A 16,019-nucleotide genomic window follows, 5' to 3' on the forward strand; every position below is an offset into this window, starting at 1 on the left:
TTATACCACAGTGTGTTCAACCATTACTTATTGATGGTGGGCACTGACTGTTTCCAATTTTTGTTTCTACTGAGTGTGTGTACACATAGTAAACAACTCTGCAAAGAAATGTGGTGTTTTTCAAGGCACAGATGTGAAGCTCACAACACTGGCCACATCTTACAAGGGAACAACTGACCTTCTGAGCTCTAGGATTCCTGCATCCTGGACCCTCGCCTGTGCCCACCAACTCTACCTTCTCCCCAGCAACTCTAGGAGAACCCACAGTGCTCTGTCATCCGTGCAGCCAATGCTAACCCGTGTCTGTGAACACCACGACGGCGATTTCTGTCTCCTGTGTCATGAACTGATCCTCCCTGTTGCTTCTGCCCTCAGTGCGTAAACAGGCCTTCATTTCTGCCAACTTAACCCCTTGCCAACTCCTCTCCTCCTCTGGCTACCGCCCAATTTTTCCATTCCCTCTTCAAGTAAAACCTTTTTCCAAGTCTCTCTCCTGTCCTTTCAGAAACACACTCCCATTAGGGTTTGGCTCCCTTTGCTCCTCCAAAAGCACTCATCAGTGCCCTCGGTGCTGCCAAACCTGGGCCAAGTTCCCAGGGTGCTCACAGCAGATGTCGCCCTCCTGCACAAAATGCCTTAAAAAAAATCTTGGCTTTAAGAACCCCACACCTGCCTACTCCCCCTGCCCCAGCACCGGCTCCCCTCACCTACCTGACCTTGGAGCTGGGACTCAGCAGGCTCGGTATTCAAGCTCCTCCTCCTCTCCAGCCAGTCTGGGTCCACTGTGAGTGGACATCTCAGATGCTGACCCCCTGCCCCACAGTCTCTCGACAACTCTGGGCTCATACACCTGATGCTGGTCTCGCCTCATTAGGCAGCTATGGGGTCTCAACTGCTACATCCAGATAGGCTCTGACCTCCTGCTGCCCCCAATGTCTGCCCTACCTTGTCCACAGCCACTCTGTCCTCACCCTGAAATCACCCCCGAAGCCCTGCTCTCTCTCACATGCCACATCTAAGCCACCAGCAAACCTTGCTGGTTCTGCTTTCACGCTGCCAAGGGACGCCCACTTAGGCCATTCCACTCCAGTGCCGGGTCTCACACGGGTGGCCCTGCTCTGCCCTCACCTCCCCCTCAAGGCCAGTCTCAACTCAGGAGTAAGAATGATCCTGCTAAAACCTACACCACATCAGGGCAAACCCTCTCAAGGCTCCTCCACGCTGGCCTAACCCCACCAGGCCTCACTCCCTTCCCTCCCCATGGCTGCCCCACTCCTCCACCCCCATTGCTTGTACCCTAACAGCATGTCCGCCCCCCGCCAGGGCCTTTGCACTGCTATTTGCTCTGCCTGGAATGTTCCTTCCCCAGGTATCTCCTAGGCTTGTATCTTTCCTTTCTGCAAATTCACTCAAATGTCACCAGATCACCAAAGCTTTTTCTCATCACCAACTGAACAATGCTACTCCCACCACCGACACCACCTAACTCTCTTCCCTCCTGGATTCTTCTGTACAGTGTTCCTGATCAGCCGCCATGGTATAGACTTCACTCACTCGTTTTTCTATTGTCTGTCCCCTCACCCGCATCCCAACAAAATCTTCACTCCAAGAAGGCAGGGGGTCTTTCTTTAATCTGCTTTGATCACTGATGTATGTACTGCCAGTAACAGGATAGTATCTAGCACTGCTTCTGAATGCAACAGGCACCTGTGCTGAGCTACTTGGCAGGTGCTGCACTAAGCGTTTCATAAATGTTTTATGACACAATTTCCATTGCGGCAGAAATTAAGTCAGATATTTACTATGTATTCAGGCCTTCAATCTCCACTCTACTCAGATTATGCACAGAAAAGAATGGAATAAAGCTTCCAGAGCACCATTCTAGAACCATCTGTAAGCAGGGAGACCCCGACCACACTAAAACTGCTGTCAATCTCACCAGAAGCCAAGATCCCTGTACCACTGTCTAACTGGTCTCAGGATAACATTCCATTATGAAATCAGAATGGGGGTGCAGTCATGAAGGCAGTAACCATCAATATCACATGCCTCTAAGTTTAAATCAAATGCCAAAAACCACGGACTACTTGTACTATACAGAGTAGTTGTTTATTTGTGTATAATCAAGATGAACAAACATGTATTTGCTGAGTCCACTTAAAAGGCAACCTCAAGCTGTGCCAGGCAGCTCATGAGATTTTCTGGTGGAGCTGCCTTGAGGAGGTCCCCACCATCCTTCTCTGTGAACTACAGAGATGCTGCTACACTGGGGGCACAGCAGCCTGTGCCTGACTGGGGGCATGCTGCTTCTGAAACTGGCACTGCCAGGCCATTTTCTTCCACTGCAGTTGTGGAAACAATGATTCATGTCATTAGATCATAGAAATTCTGATTAGTGATGAATAGGCCAGGCGAGGTGGCTCACACCTGTAATGCCAGCACTTTGGGAGGCCAAGGTTGGTGGATCACTTGCGCCCAGGAGTTTAAAACCAGCCTGGGCAACACAGCAAGGCCTCATCTCTACTAAAAATACAAAAAACTTGCCAGGCGTAGCAGTGCACACCTGTGGTCCTTGCTACTCGGGAGGCTGAGGTGGGAGAATTTGTTGAACCTGGGAGGCAGAGGTTGCAGTGAGATTACACGACTGCACTCTAGCCTGGGTGACAGAGTGAGACCTTGTCAGAAAGGAAAGGAAAAAGGAAAGGAAGGGAAAGGAAAGGAAAACTGCTAAATTACAAGTAGTAAGGTAACAAAAACAAAAATGTAACCACCAAATAAAACACTGGGTTGACCAGAATGCAGGAGGCAGCGTAGGAGGTAAGGGTTCGGGCTTTAGAGTCAGCCTTGCCTGCCGTCACCCCAGCACTCTAAAGCTGTGTGCTGCCTGATCACCTCCATAACCTCTCTGAGCCGTGGGATCCCCCCTGTAAAGTAGGTGGACAATACCAACCTGAGATGGCATTGTGAGAAGAAATGAAGTCAGCTGTCCCACGACTAGCACAGAGAACTGCTATCAAGGCACAGGTTAGGACTGAAGGAAGAGCTGATTCCAGCCACCCACCTTTCACAAGGACCTTAAGCTACCATCACTACGCAACAACGAGCCAAGGCTGCGGGGACAAACCTGCTGTTTGGCTAACATTGGGAGGATGATGTCAGCTATCTGTCGAGACAGTCGCTTCCACTTGTCTTCATTCTCCTTGTGGCACTGCTGCAGGACAAGAATGAACATCTCCAACACCTATAAGAGTGTGCACAATTAGAAAGTCTGCTGCCAAGAGGCGCCTTTCCACCCCCACGTGTCCGTCTGTTACACTTGTCCCAGCTCAGCTGGAAGACTCTAGGATCCAAACAGATGTGATCCCAGAGAGGATAGGGGGACACTAATGCAATCCCCACTCTATGACATGAGAAATGTAGGGGAATCAGAACAAAACACAAGTTCCTCTGGGCCACATACAAGGTGCACACTTTGCTCAAGAGGATTTGCCATCATTGTTATTTTGTATAGAATTTGTAATATTTCACAATCAGAGAAAAGGCAGAACATGAAAATCAAATGTATATTAATCTTTGGCAAAATTCAAACACAGCCTTGACTAAACTATTCTGCAGGTGGGTCATTGCCTTTGTGGACATTCACTTCAATTCTGTGTTCTCTGCAGAGGCCATCTACTGAACAGCACCTACTTCCCAGAGGTATACATGGTTGAGCACAAGTTTATTAGTGATCATTTCTAAACAGAGATATCCAGAGCTCACTGAACATGTGGCTGATGAACTCCTCTCCAGGACACCCACCCACCCAAGCAGCTCTGCCTGCCACCACCTCCTTGCCAGTTGCTCATTTTCAGACCTCTTTATGATACATGTACTTTTGCATTGCAATTATGTGATTTAATTAGGTGTTAAGTATTTAATTAAATACTACAGGGGTTAATTAAAATATGAACAAAGAAAGTGCTGCTTCTTATGAGAAAAGCTATGGCTTTATGAAGATTCAAAGACAAACAGCTAAAAAGAATTGACAAAATAAGTGAGGGCTAGACAACAGTACAAGTTAAAAGAAAGGAGAAGTCATTAAAAAAGAGAGATTTCTGCACTCAGCCTTCCTCAAAATGTCTTTGAATTCTTATGCCACTTTAAGAAAACAAAACCAGAAATCAGCTCAAAGAAAAATACCTTAGCCCTATGTCAAAATAGTGGTAAATAAATATACAAATAAAGTTTTTATTTCAGAGTTGAGATTTCTATCATTTTAAGGTTTCTACCATCTTGACCAACACTGTGAACTGATTTTTGGTCCTCGTTTTGGAAAAGAGGGCCTCACTATCTTGAACGATCTCGTGACTCTCAGACCAGGAGTCAGGTGAACTCCTGTGGCTGTGCCCACTTTACAGATAAACACCAGGCCGGGCACGGTGGCTCATGCCTGTAATCCTAGCACTTTGGGAGGCCAAGGCAGGAGGATCACTTGAGGTCAGGAGTTCGAAACAGCCTGGCCATCATCATGGTGAAACCCCATCTCTACAAAAAAATACAAAAAAAAATTAGTTGGGCATGGTGGTGCGTGCCTGTAATCCCAGCTACTCGGCAGGTGGAGGCAGAATTGCTTAAACCCGGGAGGTGGAGCTTGCAGTGAGCCAAGATCGTGCCACCACACTCCAGCCTGGGCGACCGAGAGAGACTTCATCTCAAAAAAAAAAAAAAAAAAAAAAAAAAGATACACACCAACGCCACCTCCTGCCACTGCCCCCCCCCCCCCCCACCCCACCCCCACCCCCACCCCCACCTCCCTCCCCATCCCCCTGCACTGGCATCTCCCCAGGCCCCAGAAAGCTCAAACCTGGTTCAAAGTAACACAGTTAACAGTGAGCATTACCACATGGCACTTCCTTCCATCTGCACGGGTCAATAAAGTATCCACAACAGTTCCAACACACATTCCTCTTACCTGATGGTACTGGATGAGTCTCAGTAACATTGACACCACCACCTCTTTTTGGGTTTCAAGCTCTTTTCCTGCATCAGCTTTATTTGTTCCTCTTAATACAAAGAGGTCGTGGACTATGGGCTGCAGAGCTGGTATGGCTGTGGGGACAAAAGGGCACCCTTATCAGGCATTTCATGAAAATTACATTTGGAAAACTTCTCTCAACATCTACAAAATGCTTTCAAGAAATAAAGAAAACCCTTACACATACTTGGTTTATGGTAAGAGATGAATTAAGGTTATCAATCATTATACCATGTGGAAGGTCAAAGTCTTCCTCTGAACACTGATCATTTTGTGATGGCTTCTAAAAAAAGAAAAAAAAACCTAGGGCTCCTGTAATTTAACACCACTTCTGAAAAAAGGTGACTCAAATTCAAAAGTCAATTGAAAATGATAAAACTTTCCAAATAACCAAAACAGCAACAGTCCTGGTCTCAAGAATAATCTACTTGATTCATCTGAAAAGACAATAAAAAACTTCCACATAATACATTTAGTCAAAGCCACTGGATTATTATGCTTTTTTAAGTAAACTCACTCTCTCATTAGATAGATAAGGGACTTTCCCCCAGGTCTTATTTTGGTCTGAAACAGAAGTCAAAATAAATTAATTGGTCTACTATGACCACATATAAAAAAAATAAGAAATGTCTTTCATTGGCACACAGGAACACTCTGACCCTCAATATCATGCACACACAGGAACACTGACCCCTTAGTGACACATACGCTCACACATGAGCACACACAGAGGCACACTCTGACCCCTCAGTGACACGTATGCACACACATGAGCACACACACACAGAGGCACACTCTGACCCTCAATGTCATGAGCGCATAGGAACACTGACCCCTCAGTGACACATATGCACACACATGAGCACACATACACACAGAGGCACACTCTGACCCCTCAGTGACATGCACACGCACACACACACACACACACACACACGAGGCACCCTCTGACCCCTCAGTGAAGGGCACACTGCAACCCTCTTTGACACACACACACAAACACTCTGACCTCTCAGTGACACACACACTCTCTCTGGCCCTGAGACATGCACACACAGGAATACTCACTGACCCTTCAGTGGCATGCACGCATGGGTATACTCTCTGACCCTCTCACAGATGACCAAGCTTCCCAGCGCAAAGTACTGGGTTTGGCTGCCTACTGATTTTCTGTCCAAAGACCCTCCAAGTCTGGGAAACCAAACACCTATGCCTTTAATAATCTATACTTTGGCTGTGTGAATCTGAAGCCCTGGTGAGGCCATGGCAAAGACTAACTGGCTTAGCTATGTAAAGACTGAGAGGTCAGCCAAGGCCCTGCCTCACAACACAGCATGGCTGACGCTCTTCTGCACACACGCTGAGTCGAAAAGACTAAGTAATAGTGCCATTCTCACATCTGTGGGTTTGCAAGGGTCTTAGGATGTGTCCCTGTCAAAGTTCAAAAGCCTACAGATTCCAGCAAAGGAGTCAGGGAGGGGTAAATAGGGCAATGCTGGAAGACCAGTTCAAAAAGCTCAAAGAAAGATTTGCAACTCATTCATAAAACCACACTAGCTCCTTCCTCAGGCTGGAGGCTTGCACAGCTGGCCATCTCCTGGGGTTCTTATTTAAGCTCCAGCAAAATCATCAGGCAAAACAGAAAGCCCTGAACCCAAGTCAAAACTATATCTCTAATACCACTGGATGAGAGATCAAAATTTAATTCACGGCAAGTTCGATTTAAGAATTTTTAGTGTTTCATCACTTCTTGGCCTTTGGCTAAGATCAAGTGAAGAACTTTTAGTGTTTCTTCTGAATGAACAGGAACTTTATATTCAGAATCTATCTGTACCTTAGGCTATCTTACTGTTTCTTGAATTTTTTTTCCCTGAGAAGATTACAAATTGCTGAGAGTAAAGAATATGCTCTCTTCTCTTTTGAAACGTCTCTAACCAGTACATTCACATACACAGATGCACAGACATGCATGCAGAGCCTGAGAAGCACACGGCCGCCACTGACAAAGTTCCAAGTGGGTGTATGAAAACGAACACTGGCAAGCACATCATGACACCGAAGATGAAGTGAAAGGTGTGTCCCGTTACCGTGTGTCACAGCCTTCCTTCCACTGGCCATGATGCCATCACAGAGCTGAATGATTTTAGGAATTCCAATGATCTGTTTTGAATGATAGCGTTCATAAGATAGTAATACCAAGAAGAAAAAGATGTTTGGAATGATTGCTTCTGATTCCCTAGAAACAAAAACATCCGTTTAGGCCTTTCTTTTAAAATTAAGATACTTATCAATATAAGCAACATAAAATAATTCATGATTCAACCTTGACAGCAAGCGCACATTAAGCTAACAGGTGTCAGTGATCTACTCTAACCCCATCCCTGCCACAGTGCATCCCATCTGTGCCCTCGTGCAGAGCCGGGACACGTGTAAAGCTTCGGAGGGAGCAGGTAGAAGGCACCTGACGGCACAGGGGCACAGCAGCTACGATCTTCCTAGCTCTCCTCTGCCTCTTTGCTCTTGAAGAAATTAAAACTCAAAAGAGAAAAAGTAACTTGCCCCAAAACACAGTGCAGGTGTCACGTAATTAGAATAAACACTACGTTTCCAGACCCCAGGGAATCTGGAAACACTTTCCTTCTGCACTAAATTTTCCTAATTACAGTATTTATTAAGCATTTCAGGTATTAAAAGAATTTTAACTTTCAATAATTATAAACCTGTAATGGACCAGCAAGAAGTATTAAAACCTCAACATCTAGCAAGAAAAAGCTGCAGAGAATACAAGTGCATAATAATTACTGAAGACAACCTTATATAAAAACTGCTTTCTCGAAGAAGATTTAAAAACTAGTGCTCCACCACAAGATTTCACTCCGCCATCTGTCAACGCAATTAAATGCTTTGAAATGTGCCATGAAAACTGACAACATATGGAATTTTCAGATACATAACTACTTCCAAACAAGTCTTGAGATATACATTAATTTTTAAGAGAAGCAAAAATGCACAGTAGGTTAATCAGATTTCCATTTAAAGAAAACAGCAAAAATGCCTAACAGTAGTTTAAACATTCATCTTAATAACCTAAATTACATGTAAGTACACAAGAAGGAGAAAAAACATCTAAAATAATAAAATGCTATTACCTGAACTGGCCCACTTCAATATATTCAAATTGTTTCAATACAAAGCCAATAAACACCTACAGGAAGGAAAATAAAATTTCACATCAATAATAGGATTAAAATGTAAAAACCAGGCTTCTTTTCCTCCTGCTTATCTGCATAAATTTTAAATAAATTTCTTGACAGCTGATAAATTTGACTATAAGCATAACTCTATTCTGAAATCAGCCTAGATAATTGCAGAACACATCCAGGAATCCCCTCAACAACTTTACTACACCCTGAGGTGAAATCTCATTGGAAAAACAAATAATAAATTCCAAGAGACATCAGACAATACCCAAAAGTACACCTTGGGGACTCATCTGTTCCCGTTAATGGCAGACAGGGTGGCACAGATTCCCTGAAACTGGTTTAGTAATAAGATATCCAAAGGAGTCGACCTTTGTCCCCCCACCATCTGAGAAGCAACACGTAAGGGCTGCACGGGAGCCAGTTTTGTGTCACACTGTATTCCCTGCAGCTGTCAACTTTCCCCAACCTGAAGGGGAGCTTCCATGGATAAAGCATGGAGCATATGGCCTGGCTTTCTCAGAGCCTCTGGGCAGAATGCAAACATACAGCAGGTGCTCAATAAATCATTATCAGCATAGAGTTCAATGGTTTGTCTGTTCTAGTGTTCCATTCTTGTTCATAAAACTGTCACTGTATTGAATCTTAAGAACTGGGAGAAAGGGGACCGGTTGATGAAAGGCAATCAGAACAAACATGAAACCAGAGCAGTCTTTGTTCTTACTAGAATGGAACAAATCAGGGCTCTGGCTTCCCTTGGGGTACCCCTGCCCCCCGAGAGCCTGCTCCTCTCAGCCCCTGCTGCCCACAGCCATAGACCAGGGCTTCTCCCCAGGCAGCCTCCTAGTGTCAAAGGAAAGGAAAAGAAGTTCCCAATGCATATTTCCTGAGGACAGCAATGGCCCATTTAGACAGATTTTCTTCAGATAGGTTTTGTGAAAGAAGGATCCAAGCATCAGGCCAAGGTAAAGCCCACCCCTTGACGCCTCTTTCATTAAAAGCAGACCCCAGGCCAGGTGTGGTGGCTCACGCCTGTAATCCCAGCATTTTGGGAGGCCGAGGCAGGCAGATCACGAGGTCAGGAGATCGAGACCATCCTGGCTAACACGGTGAAACCCTATCTCTACTAAAAATACAAAAAATTAGCCAGGCGTAGTGGTGGGTGCCTGTAGTCCCAGCTACTCAGGAGGCTGACGCACGAGAATGGCGTGAACCCAGGAGGCGGAGCTTGCAGTGAGCCGAGATCACGCCACTGCACTCCAGCCTGGGTGACAGAACGAGACTCCATCTCAAAAAAATAAAAAACAAACGAACAAACAAACAAAAAAAAACAAGCAGATACCACCCCAATACCCACTGTGGGAAATCAGTGTTGACCGAATGCCCTCAGTTCTCCTAGGGAAACAGACCCTTTCAGGTGAGTAACAGTGCTAACAGGATTAACAGATTTACGTCTAGAAGGAAATAGAGAAGTGTAATATTTCTAACTCAAAAATATTCCTACCCCACATAAGAAAGTAGCCCAAGATCATGGCTCAAAAATGACAGTTAAATTTTGACGATGAAAAGGCAGTTTCATCTGCAGTGATTTAACTGGGACAAATCTTGAGGAAAATGTGCATCATGAAGGGACAGGACTAGCCAGAATCTGGTGCCTGCAGCAACTACAGGAGGAAGGCAATGCAGCCAAGAGGGGAAGAGTGCACATGCTTGTGCAGAGCCGCACAGCTCCCACATGGACTTCAGGAGCACGGGTCTCAGTTACTGTCCTGCTAAATTCCATTCCTTTTTAAAGAGGTAAGCTAACCTGTTAGATAGCTTGAAACTGCAGATGGCCAATTATGGTAATAATTGATAATCCGTTTAAACTAACTCTCTAGATTTTGCAAAAATGTTCCCCAAACAATAAATCTTAATTATATCTCACAATTTAAATTCAAACTTATTTTGGAGGGGAGGCAAGTGGATGGGACAAACCTTTGGAAATCCCTAACAGCCAACCCCAGGTCAGCCTTGAGTCCAGGGAGCTGGGGCAAGGATGTCAACTTGCTGAGGCTGGCTATGCCCTGGGCCTTGTGCACCAGCTAGGTGCATGAAAAAGATAAGCAGCAGCAACTGATGAGGGAAAAATGCAGACCACATTTCTTTAAAGTAGATTTCAGTGTCTTTTAGGGTAATTTGTACTAAATTAGGAACAGGTATGATGGATGAAAGATAAAAGTGACAAACCTGATCTGAATCCAGAAGACAGTAATTAACCCGTAACTGAACCAGCTGCGCCAGCAAATCTAAAACCTGCTTCTGTAACTGCACAGATGTTGTTGTCGTGTACTGTTTTAAAGCTTTTATAACAAGAGGTTCAAACAAACGAATGTGATTATGAATAGCATTCTATAAAAAAAAAAAAAAAAGAAAGAATCCATAAGTGAGCCTTCAACTAAAAGCTTCAAGCAAAATACCTGGAAAGTCTCAGCTCCAGTTTCATCTCTAGCACAGACACACGTGAGTTCACATGCCACAAACGGCACCATTTACCTTATCTGCACGGTTCTTTGTGACACTCGTGAGGTTTGTCTTCAACTGGGTAGACACTTTCTGGAGGACATCAAACCATCTGCCAAATGGGAATAAAAGGGAAGCAGAGAATGAGAATAATCTCCTCTGCACTCAGATATACTCCTGTTCAAACCAATTTCACATTCACACGATCAGAACGTGTCAGACTGAGAAACAACTTGAAAGGCCACTCAGTGTGGCAGCATCACCCTCTTGAGATAATGACACTCTATTTAGAGTTTACAGCTGCCTGACAGCCATCAAGTCTCGTCACCCGTAGAAGGCTACTCAAGTCTGAGCTTTTTTCTGCTACAGGAAACTGACTACTCAGCCTAGTCTTAAGTGAGATTTGAGAGAAAGGTGAAGTCATTTAAAAGATCAGTAATTTAGAAGAAATCACGTTTTTTGGGAGGACAAGCCTTTAAAATATTTACATCAATGATACCCTTTCTAAGAAACATATATGAAATTAACCCAAACATGCACACATGCTTATTAATACCCCAAATGGTTACAGAAAGCACTGAAACAGACTTACTCCTGAAACTCCAATATATAGTAAGTACGTCACTAACATACAGCCTGGAACATGGGTATTTTCCTTGACTCCTGACTCTAGTGTTTTAATTGTAGCTATTTAATTGCTAAATTTATAAAAGGAAAAACAACGGATTCTATTATTGCTACCATACAGATTAGCAACTCAAATACCTGTTCATACTTATGGCAATTTAAGAAGTCCTGTATTCCAGGCATTAAAAACACAAACATAAATTTAAGTGAAAAGAGGCCAGGCATGGTGGCTCACGCCTGTAATCCCAGCATTTTGGGAGGCCAAGACAGGCAGATCACGAGGTCAGGAGATCGAGACCATCCTGGCTAACATGGTGAAACCCCGTCTCTACTAAAAAGACAAAAAAAATTAGCCAGGCATGATGGCGGGCGCCTGTAGTCCCAGCTACTCGGGAGGCTGAGGCAGGAGAATGGCGTGAACCCAGGAGGCAGAGTTTGCAGTGAGCTGAGATTACACCACTGCACTCCAGCCTGGGTGACAGAGCAAGACTCCATCTCAAAAAAAAAAAAAATTTTTTAAGTGAAAAGAGACTTCTAGTCATAAAGTTGACAAAACACAAGGTAATATATCCAAGATGCTTCTACGACCTTCACACACCTCTAAACACCAGCACTACTGTGCCGCAATGAAGCTGTTCTTTCATCCTTGTTACAGGCCTGAAAAGTGCCACCAACACATGCCACACCACTCTACAGGTCCTGTGCTTTGAATGGGTGGGGACACTATGAACTGCATTCTGGTTTGCTGACACACTTTGGCAATGAGAGCTGGCTGCTTCTCAGCCCACTCAGTGTTCCTCCTCTACCCCCACCTCTGAGATGTGTAAGTCCCAAGCCCATCTCACTCACTGGCCACACACTTTTTGGAAGGCTGGGCTATGCCTTAAATCATCTTTGCATCAACCATATTTCCTAGAGTTATTTGAATACAGCAGACTATTAGAAGATGTTCGCTAACATTTTTCGTTTTTATTCTTTTACAAAGTATTTCCTGCTTGCTCTTTCGTGCTTCCACCAACGACAGCATTCTTGCCACAACTGTTACCCCGAGGTGTCGTGCTCCTGCTCCGCCTGCACCATGTTCCTCAGGCTGGCGTCAGCGAGGGCCTGGGTGAAGTGGGTGTACGGGGCCATGAAGCAGTAGTGGTACAGGCCTGGCCTCACACTGGAGGAGCCAAGGCGCTGTGCTCGGCCTTGTGACTTGCTGGGGTTGGAAGATAAGCCGTCAAACTGGGAGGCCAAGTTTGTCCCAAAGAGAGTCTTCAACAACTACAGTGAAAAAAATGAGGCATCAACAATGTGGTGTGAAGAACACTTTTAAGAATCTCCCACACAAATATCAAATTCATCTGTAAATAACTGGATATGTTAGCAAAGATTCACAACGTGAAATTCTTCCTGTGAATCACTATTGACACCTCGTGAGATATTGTATGAAGTGCTGTTTGTACCTTAAATAGGAGTGTTGGGTTTCCTTACCATTCTAAACGAGACTGAGCATTCTAAACAAAAACCCCCAGGGACTGGAAGTTAACTAGCGAGGTTGCAGGGGAGCTTCTGATGTCCTTTGCCCTCCACAGTGACAGACCTCGTCCTCCTGGGGAGTGAAGGGAAGGATGGCCTCTTGGCTCAATCATGGAGTGAGCCGAAAAGTGCTATGCTGGACCCCACAATCCTCCCAGCTGATTACACCACCAGCACCTGCTTCTTAAGGAGTAGCAGCGTTTTGTTGTCATACCCGAAAGTCTTAACAGAACAGGAAAAGAATGAAGCTCTTACTTGTTGAACACAAACAGTTGCCATCATTGGTTCTCGACTAAAGCAGGATTTCAGGTATCCTAGGATCTCTTCAACACACTGTGGAAAGAACAGTGAGACATTAAGTGACTCAGAGATGACCCATTATTGTACGAATCCTAGACAGAAATCAAAGGTACAAGATAACTTCCATTTAAATCATGTAAACAGTAGAGGAAAATCAGAGGAAAGTTTTCAATTTCTTATTTTGAACAGTCAGTAAAAAGTCTTGAAATCCAAGTTATATACATTACAACCATTCTTTCATGCATCTATGTATCTGTTCATTCACTCATTAATTCAATAAACTGTTATCAAGTACCTATTGTCTCTTAGGTATCCAGTCCTGTTCTCAGGGCAGGAATTCAGAAGTGTGCAAAGCAGCTAAGAGCCCCCATCTGTAGAGCCCCTGAATATGTTCAGTGAACACAACTATGATACAGCAATGTGTGATTTACCACAAATTAGTCCTAGAATTGTCTTACAGTGATCTGCAAAAATGACCAAATAACTACCTTAATGTTACTATTCTCACAAGCATTTTTATCAACATCTATAACGAGATGTACAGCACCCAATGTCCTTTTCAAGAATCAAGAATAGGCTGGGAGCAGTGGCTCACGCCTGTAATCCCAGCATTTTGGGAGGCCGAGGCAGGTGCATCACTTGAGGTCAGGAGTTCGAGACCAGCCTGACCAATATAGTGAAACCCCATCTCTACTAAAAACACAAAATTAGCCAGGCGTGGTGGCGCACACCTGTAATCCCAGCTACTTGGGAGGCTGAGGCAGGAGAATCGCTTGAACCAGGGAGGCGGAGGTTACAGTGAGCCGAGATGGCGCCATTGCACTGGAGCTGTTACCTGGGCAACAAGAGCGAAAGTCCATCTCAAAAAAAAAAGAATCAAGAAAGAAGAAGATGCTAACTCGAAGAGCGCCACCAATCTAGGCATTCAGAATGCACAGCCTGTTTCACCACTGCCTGGCTAATCATAAACCAGTTTCCATCAGCTGCTAAAAGCCAATACCAATTAGACTGAAAATGCCTCTCTCTCCACTTGTTTAACAAAATATCCTCTACTAATAAGCAATAGATTCTTGTTGGTTTCAAATACTCAAGGGCCACACATTTTTAAAATTCTGATGTGCTCAAATTATATTCTAAATGTTTAAGGTTGTTCTTGTCGGAATTGAATTTGTCACACGTCACTTTTTGTTTTTACTAGCTCCCAGCAGATACCCAATACATGTTAACTGAAAAAATTACAAATAGAGCCTGTGAATCACTATTTGTCTAACAAAGGACTTTAACAAATGTGTATGGAATGCTTGATGTGCACCAGAAACTGAAGCCCTGGAAAAGGTGAGAAAGCATGCTGTTTCTGACCTTTCGAGAGTTCCCCAAGTACCAGGGAACCAGGGCTCTGCTACAAATACTAATATCCAATATAATAGAGCGAGACTTCCACTACTGAGCACAATGAGGGTGAGGGACTGGGTTTACCCTCCTGCCTGAAACAACCAAAGCAAACCAAAAAACAAAACAGACAAAACCCAGAGTCCTCAAGACACTGGACATTAGCAATGAAGGACAGTGATCCCTGGGAGACAAGAGACTAAGTCAGCCCTATGGCTGTCCCAACTCACTGCTTTGAGAGAGTTCCTAGGCTGTGGCACAAGGAGCAGGGACAGGCAACCCTCTGAATTGAAGAGGTGCTGAGAATCTAAGGAGACCAAGACAGCCACAGTTCATAAGACAGAGCACCAGAGAAGAGAAAACAAGACAGACAGAGCTCCGGAGATCTGGGGAACATCCCCCTCGAGTACTCAGCAGAGCTGTGTGTGTGAGAAAACTCCCTGAGGCCAGGGAGAGAAGCATTGGAAAGGATTAGAAGAAGCAGTGCTCAGCACTCACACAGGGCTAGAAAGTCACTGTTCTTAGCAGGCACACTGGAAAACCCGAACTTTCTGGTTCATTAGGTAGAGTATTCAGGATGGTCTTGCCTCCTAAGCACTCTACCTAATTATTCCTAAAGAGGAATAATTAGTCCAAAAAAAAATTAGTCCTAGACTAAGCACTGCTCCAACCCATCTGACAAATTATAAAGCAAGACCCAAAAGAGTAAACCATCTGCATGTAACTCAACTAACCTTAGAACAAATCTCAAGAAGATCTATGGGAACACAAAAATATATAGCATCCAACAAAGTAAAATTCACAATGTTGGGCATCCAATCAAAAATTGGCAGCCATGCAAAGAGGCAGGAAAACACAATCCAAAACGAGGAGTATCAATCAACCAATCAAAAACACCAAGAACTGGGAAGTTATTAGAAGATCTTAGAACTAGCAGAGGAGGACATTAAAACAGTTATTACAACTGTGTTCACAAAGCTAAATAGAGACACAGGGAGACATTTTTAAAAGACCTAAATCAAACTTCTAGAGATAAAAACACAATTAGTGACATACACTGAACAGGGGCCAGACACGGTGGCTCATGCCTATAATCCCAACACTTTGGGAGACTGAGGCAGATGAATCACCTGAGGTCAGGAGTTCAAGGCCAGTTTGGCCAACATGGTGAAACCCCATCTCTAATAAAAATACAAAAATTAGCTGGGTGTGGTGGCACGTGCCTGTAGTCCCAGCTACTTGGGAGGCTGAGGCAGAAGAATCGCTTGAGCCTGGGAGGTGGAGGTTGCAGTGAGCAGACATCACACCACTAAACTCCAGCCTCGGCAACAGAGTGAGACTGTTTCAAAAACAAAAAAAATACGCTGGACAGGATTAACAACAGATTAGACACTGTAGAAGAAAAGATTAGAGAACTTGAAAACACAGTAATAGAAACTATACGAAACAGAGAACACATA

At 44.4% G+C, this 16,019-nt stretch overlaps 1 protein-coding gene across 2 annotated transcripts in view; it reads right to left on the reverse strand.

Annotated features, from left to right (window-relative positions):
* HTT (huntingtin) overlaps positions 1–16,019 on the reverse strand; it is a 165,784-nt gene that overhangs the window by 57,775 nt on the left and 91,990 nt on the right. For both annotated transcript variants that reach the window (XM_032136037.2, XM_058430291.1), the window contains exons 30-37: positions 13,126–13,203; positions 12,392–12,615; positions 10,753–10,831; positions 10,447–10,608; positions 8,167–8,222; positions 7,105–7,253; positions 4,955–5,091; positions 3,125–3,241 (exon numbers count right to left, since the gene is read on the reverse strand). In XM_032136037.2, coding sequence (XP_031991928.1) covers positions 3,125–3,241; positions 4,955–5,091; positions 7,105–7,253; positions 8,167–8,222; positions 10,447–10,608; positions 10,753–10,831; positions 12,392–12,615; positions 13,126–13,203 — 1,002 coding nt within the window. The remainder of the gene's footprint in view (positions 1–3,124; positions 3,242–4,954; positions 5,092–7,104; positions 7,254–8,166; positions 8,223–10,446; positions 10,609–10,752; positions 10,832–12,391; positions 12,616–13,125; positions 13,204–16,019) is intronic.

Source organism: Hylobates moloch, unplaced genomic scaffold (assembly GCF_009828535.3).
Source record: "Hylobates moloch isolate HMO894 unplaced genomic scaffold, HMol_V3 SCAFFOLD_17, whole genome shotgun sequence".
Classification (NCBI taxonomy): Eukaryota; Metazoa; Chordata; class Mammalia; order Primates; family Hylobatidae; genus Hylobates; species Hylobates moloch.